This window comes from Nyctereutes procyonoides, unplaced genomic scaffold, assembly GCF_905146905.1.
Source record: "Nyctereutes procyonoides isolate TBG_1078 unplaced genomic scaffold, NYPRO_anot_genome, whole genome shotgun sequence".
Taxonomy (NCBI): domain Eukaryota; kingdom Metazoa; phylum Chordata; class Mammalia; order Carnivora; family Canidae; genus Nyctereutes; species Nyctereutes procyonoides.
This window is the reverse complement of record NW_026575046.1, coordinates 16,904,608-16,922,241: the sequence shown is the minus strand read 5'-3', so window position 1 is coordinate 16,922,241 and position 17,634 is coordinate 16,904,608. Positions and strand designations below refer to the sequence as shown.

General features: G+C 36.4%; 1 protein-coding gene across 1 annotated transcript in view; it reads right to left on the bottom strand.

The window, feature by feature from the left end:
* WDR70 (WD repeat domain 70) overlaps window positions 1-17,634 on the bottom strand; it is a 294,429-nt gene that overhangs the window by 257,713 nt on the left and 19,082 nt on the right. Inside the window, exon 5 of the mRNA XM_055325309.1 lies at window positions 12,208-12,403. Coding sequence (XP_055181284.1) covers window positions 12,208-12,403 — 196 coding nt within the window. The remainder of the gene's footprint in view (window positions 1-12,207; window positions 12,404-17,634) is intronic.

The following is a 17,634-nucleotide window of genomic DNA, read 5'->3' as shown; positions in this document are numbered from 1 at the left end:
ATGCAACAGTTACCATCTTTTATTCTAGATTTTAAAGGGAATAGCTCTAGTGCTCCTTAATTATTTATAACACTGCTAGCAGGAAGCATGAGTGAATTATTTAGTGAGATATAAAAATTTCCTTTTAGTTTTGTTTTAGATGTTTTTATTTAGAAATATTTAGAAATAACATCAAAAAAAATTTTTTAACATCAAAAATTAATTAATTCACTTTTTGCTATATATTAGAATAGATGACCACAATGATAAATAAAAACAGGCACCATTCTAAGGGTTCAAAATCCATTCATTCATTCATTCATTCATTCAATGAATCATCTACACAATTCCAGTTGAATATTTTATTAGCCCATTTTACAGAGGAGGGAAGAAACACATAAGAGAGGTTAAGTAACGTGCCCAAAGTCACACAGCTTCAAAGTGAAAGCTCCATGTGGCCTAAAATCCATTCTCTTAAACACTACACTATTGTTTCCCTGTATCTATAATTTACTTTTTATTGCCTGGATTACTATTATATTAGTCCAGTTAATAGTGGAAGCTGGGAGACAATCTTAAGTGGCTACTGCTGTTGGAGTGATATTGGATTCACTAAGATGGTAGTAATGGAGATGGAAAGGAATGATCTGGCTGGAAAGAGACCTAAACAGACTTGTAATGAATTGCATGCGAGGCAGAAGGAAAAGAAAGTAACCAACAAAGGTGACAAGGTTTTGTGGCCTACCCATTAGCAAATACTTAGAACTCTGCTTCCTATGTTTTGTTAACTTTATGTTCCTTGCTTTTCTATTTTCCTTCATTCTTCCTAACTTATGCTTTCTTATAGTATTTCACTTCATTAAATCCTTTTAGGAACAGGGTAAGATAGGAATTTATTCAGAGTACTAAGTTTTGTTTTTTTTTTTTTAAGATTTTATTCATTTATTCATGAGGGAGAGAGAGAGAGGCAGAGACACAGGCAGAGGGAGAAGCAGTCTCCGTGCAGGGAGCCCGACCCGAGGTGGGACTCATTCCCCAGTCTTCAGGATCACACCCTGGGCTGATGGCGGCACTAAACCACTGAGCCACCGGGGCTGCCCAAGATTTATTTTATATTCATGTTCAATATCATTCTGTTTGGAATTTTTTTCTCTGTCCTAATTTTTTTTTTCTTTTCTATCTTTTAAAAAAATTTTATTTAAATTCTATTCAGTGGGGCACCTGGCTGGCTCAGTGGCTGAGCTTCTGCCTTCAGCTCAGGGAGTGATCCCAGGGTCCTGGGATCCAGTCCCCCACATCAGGCTCCCTGCATGGAGCCTGCTTCTCCCTCTGCCTGTGTCTCTGACACACTCTCTCTCTCTTTTTGTGTCTCTCATGAATAAATAAATTAAATCTATAAAAAAAAAAAAAATCAGGCAGCCCCCGGTGGCTTAGGGGTTTAGCGCCACCTTCAGCCTGGGGCGTGATCCTGGGGTCCTGGGAACGAGTCTCACATCGGACTCCCTGCATGGAGCCTGCTTCTCCCTCTGCCTGTGTCTGTGCCTCTCATGAATAAATAAATAAAATCTTTTATAATTAATTAAATTTTTTAAGAATTCAATTTAGCTAACATACACTGTATTATTAGTTTCAGGGGTAGATTTTAATGATTCATCACTTGCAAATAACTTCAAGTGACCTCCTTAATGCCCAAATTCATTTTAGATTTTTTTAATTAGAAATGCCTTATCTGTTCCAATTTTTAAATTAAGATCTTAATTGCTTTACAATGAAGGAATGTTAACTGAATGTAACCCCATTATTTGTTTCTAATCACAGGCACAACTTCTGATCAATATGGAAACTAGAAAAGAATAGAAAAGTATGAGGCAGAACAAAACAAAAATTCTCTTCATTCCCACAATCCAGAAACTAGCAATGTAAATACTTTTCTCCATGCATATGTTACCATTTAAATTTTTCAAATCATACTTCTGGTAGTTTTACAGCATTCCCTAGTGCTACTGAAAACTCTTATTAAACACGTTCAATAAAAAATAAATAAATAAATAAATAAACAAACAAACACGTTCAATGACTGCACAGTATTTTATGATTTTATGACTATACAATTTAGTTGTCCTTCCTCCCGTTACTAGACATGTATTCACATTATTTACCATTATTCTAATATTTCACATACATTTATTATTTTGAAACATTTTTAGACATGAAAACTTTCTGACAAGAGAAAGCTTTGAGCAAGCCCAACATAACAAAACTTAACATTGTTTTGGACAAATTTTTAAATTTATTTATATTTTGCCTTTAAAAGCCAGAACAAATTTCACTTTATGGAAAGTCAGCTTATTAGAAATACAAAAAGCGCACTTAAACAAGGAAGCCAGTTTCCTGGTACCACCAGTAATCTAGACATACTCTCATCAGTTCCCTCAAATGAAAGCAGAAGGTCCAATGCCCTCATCCACCATTCCCAGATAATGGTCCATAGAACACATTCTGAAAAGATTATAAATAGTACTGTGATAAACATCTTTGGGCATAAAGCTTTTTCCAAATTTTCTCAGAATCCCAGAAGTAATATTACTGAAATTAAAGGAAATAAGATTTTTAAGGCTTTCAATACTTAATAATATAGTTTCAATAATGAAAACAATTGTAAGAGCTACTGGCTCAACTCCTAGGCTATTTCCCTGTTCACAGTCCTTCACTGACCATGATTTAATAGGTATAATTCAAGATAAGCATAAAAATATTTAAAAATGGATATGATAACAAAAGGCCAGGAGCTTACCATCTCTCTCATGTCTTTCCCAAAAGCAACTAACAGTAGCACATCTAAAGATATCAACCACCACATACTACGGAAGAAATATTTTCTGCAAAATAATAATCAAAATGAATATTACTTCTAAGTTATTTGGGAGAAAGAATATTCTTATAAGTCTTATATGAAAACTTCAAAGTGGCTTCACTGTCACTGAAAAACAAGGCAGCAATACCATATCCTTCCTTTTTGAGAAATGTTATTTTGTAAGCAATATTCCATGTCTTTAAATATCGATGATACATGATATAGATCATAACTTACAGAGTTACCAGTAATATAGTTAACCTATTTAAGTAAGCAGCCACAGCAGATTGGGAAGAGGTGGTATGACAGGTGAACTGGGAAGATACTTACTTGTAGGGCCTTTTGTTACAATGCAGACTGCAGGTGTTGGGGCAGGGTCCACCCCAGTCCTACTGAATCTACTTCCAGATTACAAAGCCGAAGCATACATATTTTTTAATTGTATCACAGAGGATTCTTACATTCAGACTAAGAACCACTGGGTTAAAAAAAAAAGTTATTTTAAAAATATTTTTCCATTAATTTCAATAATACTTATTAAAATATTTAGCCAATCAAGTATGTGAACTTGGATGCTTTTCTACTAAGTAGAATGTCTAAAAAGCCATAGTGCTTTGCAAGTTTCTGAGCAACAAAATAATCAAACTGTATTCAGGAATCCCCAGATGGAGTCCTGCCTGATGTGGTAGTTTATTTTCCCTCATTTAGGGAATGAGTACTATTACTTGCAATGTGACTCATGTTACAAATAGTTTAACCTTGAAGCAGTGAGGAAAAGGGATTGAACAGAAGATCCTAAAGGCAGAGACAAGCTAAACGGCTTCAGCAAAAGTTTAAGTGGGAGAAAATAAAAGCTCAAGTTTAATCTTCGAAGCTGAATTTAGAACTTTGTTGGAGCTTAAATACGGACATGTTTCATGAGTCATGAGAAAGCTAGATCTGAAGTTCAAACAAGATAGACCAATGCTTCCAAGGGCTCTCAGTGAATAGAAGTCATGAGGACACTAGACCATCCTCACATCATACCAAAAATAGACTCAAAATGGATGAAGGACCTAAATGTAAGACAGGAATCCATCAAAATCCTAAAGAAGAACACAGGCAGCAACCTCTTTGACCTCAGCTGGAGCAACTTCTTGCTAGATACGTCTCCAAAGGCAATGAAAACAAAGGCAAAAATGAACTATTGGGACTTCATCAAGATAAAAAGCCTTTGCACAGCAAAGGAAACAGTGAACAAACCAAAAGGCAACTGGTAGAATGAGAGATTTTACAAATGACATATCAGATAAAGGGCTAATATCCAAAATCTATAAAGAACTTATCAAATTCAACACCCTAAAAACAAATAATCCAATCAAGGAATGGGCAGAAAATATGAACAGGTATTTCTCCAAAGACATAAAAATGGCCAACAGACACATGAAAAAATGCTCAACATCACTTGGCATCAGGGAAATACAAGTCAAAACCACAATAAGATACCAACTCACACTAGTCAGAATGGCTAAAATTAATAAGTCAGGAAATGACAGATGTTGTGAGATTGTAGAGAGGGGAATTCACATACACTGGTGGTGGGAATGCAAGCTGGTGCAGCCATTCCGGAAAAACAGTATGGGGTTCCTCAAAAAGTTGAAAATAGAGCTACCCTACAACCTAGCAACCGTACTACTGGGTATTTAACCCAAAGACATAAGTCTAGTGACCCAAAGAGGCACCTGCACCCCAATGTTTATAGCAGTAATGTCTACAACGTCCAAACAATGAAAAGAGCCCAGATATCCATCAACAGATAGATGGATAAAGAAGATGTGGTATTATATACAATGGAATACTACTACTCAGCCAGCAAAAAAAAAAAAAAAAAAAGAAATTTGCCATTTGCAAAGACATGGATGGAACTAAATGGATATTATGCTGTGCAAAGTAAGTCAATCAGAGAAAGACAATTATCATATGATTTCACTTATATGTGAAATTTAAGAAACAAAACAGAGGATCATAGGAATAAGAGAAAAAAAATAAAATAAGATGAAATCAGAGAAGGAGACAAACCGTAAGAGACTCTTATTAATCATAGGAAATAAACTGAGGGTCACTGGAAGTGGGGGAAAGAGTAACTGGGTGATGGACATTCAGGAGGGCACATGATGTAATGAGCACTGGGTATTATGTAAGACTGATGAATCACTAACCTGTACCTCTGAAACCAATAATACATTTTATGTTAATTGAATTTAAAATTAAATTTTAAAAAAGGCAACATGCCTATAACAAAAACAAAACAAAATAAAAAAAGGAGTCATGAGGACAAGATGTAGGTCCACCCAGGCCAAACATGAAATGATAAGGCAAGCAAGAGTGGATCCTCAGGGAATGATGATGGTTGGGGAAAGGTGAGGAAATACAAAATAGTAAAAGACACTAGCAGAAATGTAAGCACCATCAGAACAGGATTTATTGGCTTTATTCATTACTGTATCCCCAACATCTAAAACTACCTGACTCATAAAAAGTGCTAAATAGGGATGCCTAGATGGCTCAGTGGTTAAGTGTCTGCCTTTGCTCAGGTTGTGATCCTGGGGTCCTGGGATCAAATCCCACAATAAGCTCCCCACAGGGAGCCTGCTTCTCTCTCTGCCTACGTCTCTGCCTCTCTCTGTCTCTCATAAATAAATAAAATCTTTGAAAAAATGTGCTAAATAAAAATATACTGAATAAACAAAGAGGCAGCAAACCAATAGCATAAATAAATGGCAAAGAAAGAGTTTCAAGAAAGAAGAAATCAACACTGTCCAGTATTGCAGAGGTACAGAATGAGAAGGGAGAAAGGGCTTCAGATTTGGATATTTTGATTTTGTCAGTGAGGATCTATAGAACAGTTTCAGTGAAATTATAAGGCAAAAACTGACCACAAAGATTTCAGGAGAAAATGTGATGAAAAAGTAGAGGTGGCAAAACAGACGCTGCTTTTGAGACATCTGAGGAGAAAGGAAATTAGATACTAGCTTGGAGGGAAATGAATTTAAGGAAGATTTTAGTATGTTTGCAAGCTTAAAGCCAACAGCTGGTAGAAAGGAAAAGGCTGAAAACACAAAAAGAAACAAAAGGCACAAAAGATTGAAAGGTGGTGATGAAACCAAGCATGAAAGAAAAAAGGAGAGGAAATCAAGGAGAGGAGGGACAATATAAGTATATATCAGGGATATATCAGTATATCCCAAACTTTAAAAATACAACTAGCATTCTGATACATTAAACAGTCTCTTATAATTTTGCCTAGCATTACCCCAAACTGATTGCCTGAAGGAACTAAATTCAGTTTTTGAATCAACAAAAAATTATTAGGCCCTAAGAATTACTAGGTCCTAAGAACAAGATTCCTTCAAAGGCCAGAAATATTTGAATTCAATGTTGAAACATAAGCCAAACATTGCTATGCAAATAATCTAAAATAAATCATGCTAATTTATCTGTCTAGATCCCACAACATTCACATTCAAGACAGTAATACCAGATTTTCCTTCCCTGACTCCTGAAGGCTGCCAGTATCTCGTATATCAAATGCAGCAAGTAGTAGAAAAGTTGTGTTTTCACTCAGAACCTAAAAAACAGCCTAAGGTTGCCACCCATCTGCTATTAAACCACAGTTTAAAACATGAAGGACTCCATTGAAGGCAAATATAATTTATCCCAAATCAAAGAAGGCCACTGCAAAGCCACATTCACAACATCGGCAAATTTCTGAGCCATCTGCTTCACCCACCATCTCTGCCCTAGCCTTAGAAATGCTGGTTATGATATATATCCAAAAGGGAAACAGAAGGAGAATTGGAATAGACATAAGGAACCTCCCACTCCTGTTTTGTCTCCCTTCCAAAGTTTTAGTTAATCCATTAACAATGCTAATAAACTTTGCATTATCAATTAGTGCACACTTTAAAATTAAGGCTGTTGTGGGTGGGGGGATGGGGTAACTGGGTGACCAGCACTGAGGAGGGTACTTGCTGGGATGAGCACTGGGTGTTATATCAAATGTTGGCAAATTGAATTTAAATAAAAATAAATTAGGGGATCCCTGGGTGGCTGGGGATCCCTGGGTGGCTCAGCGGTTTGGCGCCTGCCTTTGGCCCAGGGCACAGTCCTGGAGTCCCGGGATCGAGTCCTGAGTCAGGCTCCCGGCATGGAGCCTGCTTCTCCCTCTGCTTCTCCCTCTGCCTGTGTCTCTGCCTCTCTCTCTCTCTCGCTATCATAAATAAATAAAATCTTTAAAAAAAATTTAAATAAATAAATAAATTAAATTAAAAATGAAAATAAAAATAAAATTACAGCTGTTATCAATACACTTATCAACAGCCTTGCTTTTCATACTATTATCAGCATTTTCTTTTACTATGTTGACAAAAAAAAAAAGGCACACCATAAAAAGACTTAATAATTAACTTTAAAAAGACTCAATATATATAATCTTATAAAAAAAACAAAAAACAGGGGCACCTAGGTGGCTCAGTCAGTTAAGCGTCTGACTCTTTATTTCAGCTCAGGTTAGGATCAAGCTTCACATTGGGCTCCCTGCTCAGCAGGAAGCCTGCTTGAGATGGGAGCCCGCTTCTCCTTCTCTCTCTGCCCTTCCCCCAGGTCATGCTTGCTCACTCTCCCAGTCTCTCCCTCTCTCTCAAATAAAATCTTTAAGAAAAACAGAAAACAAAACAAAAAAAACCCCACACACCCAGAAAACCATTATTCAGTCTCCTGAAATGCTTGAATTATAGCCATGAAAGGCCAAAGCTTACAAACAAGCTTCAAAGTCCCATATCCAAGCATGCTTTTACTTCTCTGCATAGCTGCATTTAGGGTTTATTCACACATCAGTTCTATGTCAAAGGCCTGATCATCTTTATCAACTTTCTATTCTAGGTAAATTGATTTTTGCATCATCCAGAATCTAACCCTGTAAATTGTGCCTTTGCTCCTGCCATTTACTCTTCACAAATAGGTTGTGGCCTACCCCACCATGCTCATTAAAATGTAACCCTCTACAAGGTTCATTCAAATTCCATGCCTTCCAGAAAGCTGCTCTACTCCATACTGATCTCTGGATTTGATCTCATCAGCCTCATCTTTCCATTTACCCCTAATAAAACTAATTACATGATATTTCATGCACTAATTACATGATACTTCACCACGATAACATGTACTTGCATACATCTGGGCTTTGGCTACAGCAATTTTGTTCCTGTTCATGACACCCTTCTTTTTCTCCATTCTCCGTTCTTCAGCCTCTTTTTTTTTTTAAGATTTTATTTGTTTGTTTGTTTGTTTATTTATTCATGAGAGACACAGAGAGAGGTAGGCAGAGGGAGAAGCAAGCTCCTCAAGAGGAGCCTGATGCAGGACTCGATTCCTGGCCTGGGATCACACCCTGAGCTGAAGGCAGACACTCAATTGCTAAGCCACCCAGGCTTCACTGTTCTTCAGCCTCTTTTTTTTTTTTTTTTTTTTTGTTCTTCAGCCTCTTGTCAGTCTTGCAAACCTACATTAATCAGCTCAGGCTACCATAACAAAACACCACAAACTAGATGGCTTAAACATCAGAAATTTATTTTCTCAGAGTTCTGGAGGCTAGAAGTCCAAGATCAAGGTGTCGGCAAATTTGGATTCTGTTGAGAGCTTTCTTCCTGGCTTGTTAGATGCCTACCTTCTTGCTTTGTTATATGCAGACCTGGCTCTCTCATGTTTCTCTTCTCATAAGCACACTAACCCTACAAGATCAGAGTCCATCCTTATGACCTAATTTAACCTGAATTACTTCCATAGTCTCATCTCCAAATGCAGCCACAGTGGGGGGTTAGGGCTTCAACACATGAATTCTGAAGGCACACAAACATTCACTACACAATATTCTCACATTTTATGATCAAATTAAATATTACCAACTCTGTGAACTATGCAAAATAATTACGTACATCCTTCTCATGTCACAGAATGTTGTGACCTAGATGTGACCTTCCTGTTACTTCTGATTTATCCACATGCGCTTGAAAAGAAAATATTAGATAAGTGTTCTATATATGTTCGGTTAAAAAAAAATATGCATTTGTATTGTTCACTACTATACTCTTACTAGTTTTCTTAACAATTTCTGAATCTCTCATCATGATTGTAGATTTGTCTATTCCTTGTTAATTCTGTCGATTTTTTTTAAAAAGATTTTATTTATTCATTCATGATAGACACACAGAGAGAGAGGCAGAGGGAGAAGCAGGCTCCATGCAGGGAGCCCGATGTGGGACTCGATCCCGGGACTCCAGGATCATGCCTGGACTGAAGGCAGGCGCCAAACCACTGAGCCACCTAGGGATCCCCAATTCTGTCAAATTTTGCTTTAAATCTATGTGTTAAATTCAGAGGTTAAGGAATGCCAAATTTTCCAGAATAAACTGTTTCCTTTACCACTAAGTAATGACATTCATTTGGCTAACTAGACTAATTATGACTTAAAAATTATTTTGTCTTACATTAATTTTATAAGATTAATCAGTTATCTTTCAATTAGTATTTTCCTGCTATATTCTATTCCTCTTTCTTTCAACTCTTCTATGTCATTACATTTTAGGTGTATCATTTGTAAACAGATTATACCCGAATTTTTTAATCTAATCTGAGAATTTTAAGTGGCAAGTTAGTCCACTTACATCTATTGTTAATACTGATATATGTGTATTCATGTCTACCACCTTATTTTCTTATCTTTATTTACCAAGATTTTTTTCTACTTCTTTTTTCTCCTTTCCTGTCTTTTACTGGAATGATGGAGTCTTCTTCAATGGCATATTAAGAGCATTGCAATGGAAGTGGTACACACAATAAGGGGGAGCATTTTCTGTAAAGAACCTTAAAACAATAATAAAATCAACCAAAGATGAGTGTTTTTCATTATCATCATTTGCTGGCAATTCTAAAATGTCAGTTTAGAATTTTGTTTTTTACTATGATTAGTGCTCAGTTTTGATAATATATATGAAATCTTCAAATTGGCATACTTTTATTTTTCAATAAATATTGTATCCTACCTGAAGTTAATTTAGAGAACTTCCTGTTATACAGTCTGCACCACAACACACACATACATACTCTGACATACGGTCTGCACCGCAACATGCACATAAAATACTGATATGTATGTTTACAGATAATGTTTTGAGTCATTCAAGCTTACTTCAAGTGTAGTTTCATATCTCCAATCCTTGCTGTACTACAAATTTCTGCATTTAAGCAGCAGATTCAAAACAAACTGATATATTAAAACAAAGAAACAATACTTGAGTATCTCTCATTCTGTTATTCTTTGAATGTTATTCTTTGAGAAAAAACAAAAGATAGAAGACTAGGTTGGCAGAAGAATTCAAAAGGGCAATGTTTGTATGCCTAATTGTTCTCACCAAAAACATTCTAAAGCAGAGCATTTGATGACAATATTTACCATAATCTAGCCATTTTTCTGATTTTTACAGAAAAAAAACTTTAGAAGTTTTTATCAAATATATTACAAAATGGTATTTTCCTAGAAAAGACAAGATAGTGAAAACAGGTATTTTTTAATATTTATTAATTTTTAAAGATTTTATTCATTTATTATGAGAGAGAGAGAGGCAGAGACACAGATAGAGGGAGAAGCAAGCTCCATGCAGGGAGCCCAATGCAGGACTCGACCCCAGGTCCTCAGGATCACGACCTGGGCTGAAGGCGGCACTAAACTGCTGAGCCACCCGGCTGCCCCAAACAGGTATTTTTTAAAAGCCACTAGAATTGGTATCAAAATAAAAAATATATATATATGGTCAACACCACAGTTTCAGATATCTATTATGAAACAAGGTTTTCAATGAAACTATCAAATTTATCCTATGTGCCTTCTTTTTAATTTCACATACATGTGCATACACTATTATACACACATACATCTCATGTTTCACATGAAAAAATTTTTTCAAAATTAAAATTAAAAGCTTTCTTTGATCAGGGGCACCTCGATGGCTCAGTGGATTAGCGTCCCAACTCTTGGTTTCCACTCAGGTTATGATCTCAGGATCTTGAGATCAAGCCCTGCATTAGACTCGGCCTTCAGCCTGGAGTTAGCATGAAATTCTTTATCCCTCCCTCTTTGTGCTTCTCTGCTGGCATGTTCTCTCTCTCTCTGTCTCTAAAATAAATAAATAAAAATCTTTAAAAAGCTTTCTTTGATCATCCATGAATTAACATAAATTGACCAATTTGGTATACTGGGTATTGAACAAGAATATGCAAAGAAGGCCCATTTTGTGAAGTCACTGATGGATCTGCAAAAGTTGTTTCTTTTCTGATCATTACTTGTTTCATCTCATAATCATTAGTGAAAATAACTTATCACAGAAGAGGGTGATATTAAAAAATTATCCACTCCAGGTATCAAGCACACAAAGTATACACCAATGGTTTTATGTTTTCTTTTCCTATTTGGGGGTTATACAACTTATTTCTGTTCTTTGGGCAATTATTCTTAAATTATAACTTGCATACTTAAACTAAAGTTAATGAATAGCTCTAGCCTCCTCCTAAATAATACAAGGACTTCAAAATGAATGAACTGATTCTACTCTCCTATCTTCCATGTTATTGCTTACAATTTTAGATCCACTTTGTTTTTAAATTCCCCTAAATTGGGGCACCTGGTGGCTCAGTTGGTTAAGGGCTGCCTTTGACTCAGGTCATGATCACAGGGTCCTGGGACTCAGCCCCAAGAGGGGCTCCCTGCTCAGCGGGGAGTCTGCTTCTCCCTCTGCCCCTCTCCCCACTCATGCATGTTCTCTCTCCTTCTTTCTCTCAAATAGATAAAATCTTATTAAGACAAAGCCTAAAATTATTTGGAATCCCTGGGTGGCGCAGCGGTTTAGCGCCTGCCTTTGGCCCAGGGCGCGATCCTGGGGACCCGGGATCGAATCCCACGTCGGGCTCCCGGTGCATGGAGCCTGCTTCTCCCTCTGCCTATGTCTCTGCCTCTCTCTCTCTCTGTGTGTGACTATCAAAAATAAACAAAAATTTTTTTTAAAAAAAGAAAAAGCCTAAAATTATTCATTACCATTATTTACACTACATGCTTATATAGATTTAACAAAATGTTTATTAATTAACTCCCCTTTTTTTTAACTCTCTGCTTCCTCTTGTCCATTTATTATTTCAGAGTTATATTTCCCTATTCCTCAAGTACATCCTTTAGAGTACTTTCAACAAGGGCTATCAGTAGTAAACTCAAAACTGTTTTTTATTTGCTCTCAATCATAAATAACAGCAGGAAACTGACCCCTACACTACTCTAATGAAGTACTTACCTCCTCCTCCTCTGAATCACCATCATCATCATCATCTTCTTCTACTTCTTCATAAAGAGGTGGAGGTAAAGGACCGAGGATATCTTCCTCGATATGATTACTTGGTTCCTCCATCATTTTAAGAGGTAAAGGAGGGCCAATTAACTCATCATCAGAAGAACCAGAACTCTCTTCACTCTCACTGCTGCTTGTATCCCTGAAAATACAGAAACATAAACTCTTTGCCTCTGCTGCAACAAAGAATACACTCCAGAGATAATACTAAATTCCCAGGAAACCCTGCTTTTTGCCTTCTAACAACTGTGTTTTTATTTAAATTAATTAACTAATGTGTAACTTGTTAAATCTGTGATTCAAGCATTAAATGTCTAACTCAGATACTATTTTATCTTAAAGTAAAAAGTTTCTTTTATCTACTTATCTTAACCTAAATGTAAATTAAAGTTCCCATTAGGTCATCCTATCCTAACTCATAAAGAGCCAGCAGAACAACTGGAATATGGAAGAAAAACTACAAAATACTACATCCATAAGAAAGAAAACCACCAAGATGACCAATGTCTCTCTTTACTATAACTGAATCCAATTACTGTTTACCAAAGAAGCAAATAAAGCCAGTTGTGTGAGAAAACATTTCAACATATTTTCTGAAATACAAATTATTTGTTAATTCAAGTTTGCGGAGTTGCTAAAATGTCATATGTAGCAACCCTGGATTCTATAACTATCTTACTCTAGAGAGTATCCCACTGATTCTCAACTGTTTTTTCACCCAGCACACTTGAGAACTGTTACACACTTTCATTGAGGTCTTTATTACACACCTCTAGACATTCTGAAAGTCACCACCTCCACCTCCACCTCCTACCGCATCCCAAAGGGTTGAGAATTACATTCCTAATTATATCAATTCTATCAAATATTTTATAACATTCAAAGTAATACTGCCCTCTACTAAAATATTTCTAGTATGGGGCACCCGGGTGGTTCAGTGGGTTAAACATCTGTCTTCAACTCAGGTTATGATCCCAAGTTCCAGGATCAAATCCTGAATTGGACTCCCCATTCAGCGGGGAGTCTGTTTCTCCCTCTGACTCTCCCCCATCTCATGCTCTCTCTCTCTCTCTCAAATAAATAAAAAACTAAAAAATAAAACATGTCTAGTATGTAAACTCTATGAAAGCAGAAATCTGTTGTGTTCATTGCTGTCTCTAACACCTTATCTAAATGATACCCAACATATAACAGGCAATCAATATCTAATGAAGAAAAAATGAAATTTTTCTTTTTTATTTTCATCTAAGTTCAATATATCAAAGGAAATGCATACATGCATGTTGTCCATATATCCTACCTTTAGAGCAGGCAAAGCTTCACAAAGAGAGTTTTCTCTTTGTTTTTGCAATGGTTTAGCTCCCTGGGCTCCAGCCCCACAGGCCTTCTTTCAAACTGAAGAGGTTAAGGTTGGTCCAGCATGAGGGTCTTTGCACTTGCAAGTCCCCTCTGCAGGAATGGATTTTTAAATGGCCTTTTTGTTCATTCAGATCTCATCAAATATCACCTCCTCAAAGAGGATTTATATGCCCCCTTTCTCAACTTTATGGAACACACTGCTATCAGTCACCATTTTCTTCATTATCTTACATTATCTTACTTCGATTATCTTTATCACATACCTAAATTATCTTATTTGATTGGTTATGTAGTTGTTTATAATCTGTTATCTGTCTCCTCAAATACCCCACAACAATAGGAGCTCACAAATCTCATTTGACTTGTTAATTGCTATAGCCCCAATGCCTAAAGCAGTGCCTACTCCACAACAGATACTCAATAACTAACAGCTGAATGACTGAGTAGATTTTTATTCTAGTCACACTCCAAATTTTCTCATCATTAAGTCACAAATTCTAGCTATACTAGTTTAAAAATCACAGATTTTCACAGACTTTCTGAATGCAAAATTATTGAGGGCACAGACAGCTCTAAACTATTAATCCTTAGCACCTATGCTTTAACTGAGTTAACTCGTTCAGAAAGAAGCACTGAACTGAGAACTAAATGAATCCATACTGATTTCATGGCTGACTATATAGTCCTAATACTGACATGAAACTGAATGGAATGTATCAGCTTCTATGCAGCTTCTAGTTTCACTTCTGTCTTCCTGCTTCTAATGTACACAAGACAAAAAAAAATAATTTTTAACAGATTTTCAATTTCTGAAAAACAAAGTCCATTAAATTATGTCTAAAAATGTGACAGAAAACAGAACCATTCCACATTTAAAATATACCTTAATTCAACGGGGTACCAAGTTATGAACCTAAGAAATAATATGTATCTGAGGAGTCAAAAACCTAATATTTTTCTCAGGTGACTTTTTTTAAAGATTTTATTAGAGTGAGAGATAAAGAAAGAGAAACACAAGGAGGGGGAATGGCAGAGGGAGGAACAAGCAGACTTCTCGCTGAGCAAGGAGCCCAACATGGGGCCCAATTCGAAGACCTAGGATCACAACGTAAGCCAAGGGCAGATGCTTAACCAGCTGAGCCACCCAAGCAAGCACCACTCAGCTGACTTTTTAAAAGAGAGCTTAGCTAAGCATTAAATATGTAATTATAGGAGATGCCTGGGTCCCCTAAAACAAACAAACAAATAAATAAGTAAATAAGTAAATCTGAATGAAATACAGCCAACAGAGCAGAATTCCAGAACCAAATTAAAATTATCATTAGAAATAATTTAGATATAACAAGCATGCATCTAAAGATAGTGAAGAAAATGATCACCATGTAATGACTGCTGAACATCCATAAAATAAAATAGAAAACTAAGCTGCAATGTACCTTACATTACATATTGGTATCACCAAGATAAGCCAAAAGCCATGACAAGAAAAAAAAAAGTTGGACCCCTACTTCACACCACATGCAAAATTAACCCAAAATGAATCAATGACCAAAATATAAGAGCTAAAACCATAAAACTCTTAAAAGAGGGGAGATCTTCATGATCTATACTTTGGCAATGGATTCTTAGATACAATACCAAAGGCATAAGCAACAAAAAGAAAAAATATGTAAGTTGGACTTCATTGAAATTTAAAACTCTAATGCATCAAAGTAAATTATTAAAGTGAAAAGACAGGGGTGCTGGCTGACTCAGTTGGTAGAGAATGTGAGTTCAAGCCCCACATGTGGCATAGAGTTTATTTTAAAAAATATATTTTAATAAGTGAAAAGATAACCTATGGAATGGAAGAAAATATCTGCAAATCATATACAGAGTTTAATAAGCAGAATATATGAAAAACTCATAATTCAACAACAGAAAGGCAAATAATCCAATTTAAAAATGGTTACAGGGATGCCTGGGTGGCTCAGCGGTTGGGCGCCTGCCTTCGGCCCAGGTCATGATCCCAGGATCTGGGATCGAGTCCCACATCAGGCTCCCTGTGAGGAGCCCGCTTCTCCCTCTGCCTATGTCTCTGCCTCTCTCTCTCTTTCTCTGTGTGTCTCTCATAAATAAATAAATCTTAAAAAAAATAAATAAAAATGGTTACTTAACTTCATTATTTCTTCAAAGACTATATGCAAATGGCCAATAAGCACATCAAAAGATGCTCGACATCATTAGATATTAGGGGAAACGAAAATCAAAGCTGCAATGAGATACCACTTCACACCTACTAGAATGATTACAATAAAAACAGAATAAAATGGAAAATAACTATAATGGCAAGAATGTGGAAAAACTGGAATCCTCATACATTGTTGATAGGAATGTAAAATGGTGCAATCACTGTGGAACAGTTTGGCAATTACTTAAAAAGAAAGATAAACATAAAACTACCTTATGACTCATAAATTCCACTTCTAGGCTTATACTCAAAAGAATTAAACACTCAAAAACATATATTTGCACACTAATGTTCATTACATTGAGAGTACTCAAAAGGTGAGAACAATCTATATGTTCCTCAACGAACAAATGGATAAACAAATTGTGATGTTTATATACAATGGAATACTATTCAGCTGTTTAAAGGAATGACGTTCTAATACAACACAAACCTGGAAAATATCTTGCAAAGTGAAAGAAGCCAGACATGAAGGTTACAATTGAGAAATATGAAGGTAAATTAAAAATGAAAAACAAAAAAATTTAAATAGTTTTCTCTGAGAAACAAGAAATTATGAATAGGGAAAAACAAGGTTTTATAATGTTTGATTTTATAATGGGTATAAAATACTTCAACAAAAATTTGAAATGTCAGTGGTTGTTAAGGAGTCAGGAGGAGGCAAGAAAAAGTAGATAGAGCACAGAGGATGTTTATGGCACTGAAACTACTCTGATTGATACAATAATGATGGCTACCTGTCAGTACATACTTATCCTACAGAATGTATAGTTATCAAAGAGCAAACCCTCATGAAAACTATGGATTCTTCGTGATGACGTCAGCACAGGTTCATGGATTGTAACAAATATACCACTCTGGTGGAGGATGTTGATGATGGGGGAGGCTGTGAATATAGGAGAACAAGGGGTATATGGAAAAAAACCTCTGCACCTCTATTCAATGTTGCTATGAGCCTAAAACTCATTTAAAAAATAAAGTCCATTGGGACACCTGCGTGGCTCAGCAGTTGGGTGCTGCCTTCGACTCAGGTCATGATCCCGGGATCCGGGATCAAGTTCCACATCGGGCTCCCTGCGAGAAGCCTACTTCTCCCTCTGCCTGGGTCTCTGCCTTTCTCTCTCTCAGTCTGTGTCTCTCATGAATAAGTAAATAAATCTTTTTTAAAAATAAATAAAGTCTATTAAATGTTTCAAAAATTAAAAATAAAGAGGCTGGGAAAATTGATTATCCATATGAAGGAAAAATAAAACTGGATGACAACTTCACCATTATCCACAAAAAGCAATTCTACATTAATTAAAAACCTAAATATGAAAAACAAAACTTGAAAACTTCAGGAAAAAATACATAGGAAGCTGAGGTGCCCAGGTTGTTCAGTCGATTAAGCATCTGCCTTGGGCTCGGGTCAAGATCCCAGGGTCCTGGGTTCCAGCCTCACATTGGGTACCCTGTTCAGTGGGGTGTCTGCCTCTCCCTCTCCCTTAGACCCTTCCCCCAGTTAGTGCATGCACATACTCTCTCTCTCTCAAATAAATAAATACAATCTTTTATCAAAAGATTGTTTTTTGAAGGTTAAACTTTTATTCAGCAAGGCTCGAACAATTACATGCTAATTTCCAGCTAGGTTGCACCAAAAATGACTTAAAAATTTCCTTTTGGGGGGACCCCTGGGTGGCTCAGCAGTTTAGTGCCTGCCTTTGGCCCAGGGCATGATCCTGGAGTTCTGGGATTGATTCCTGCATCAGGCTCCCTGCATGGAGCCTGCTTCTTCCTCTCTCTCT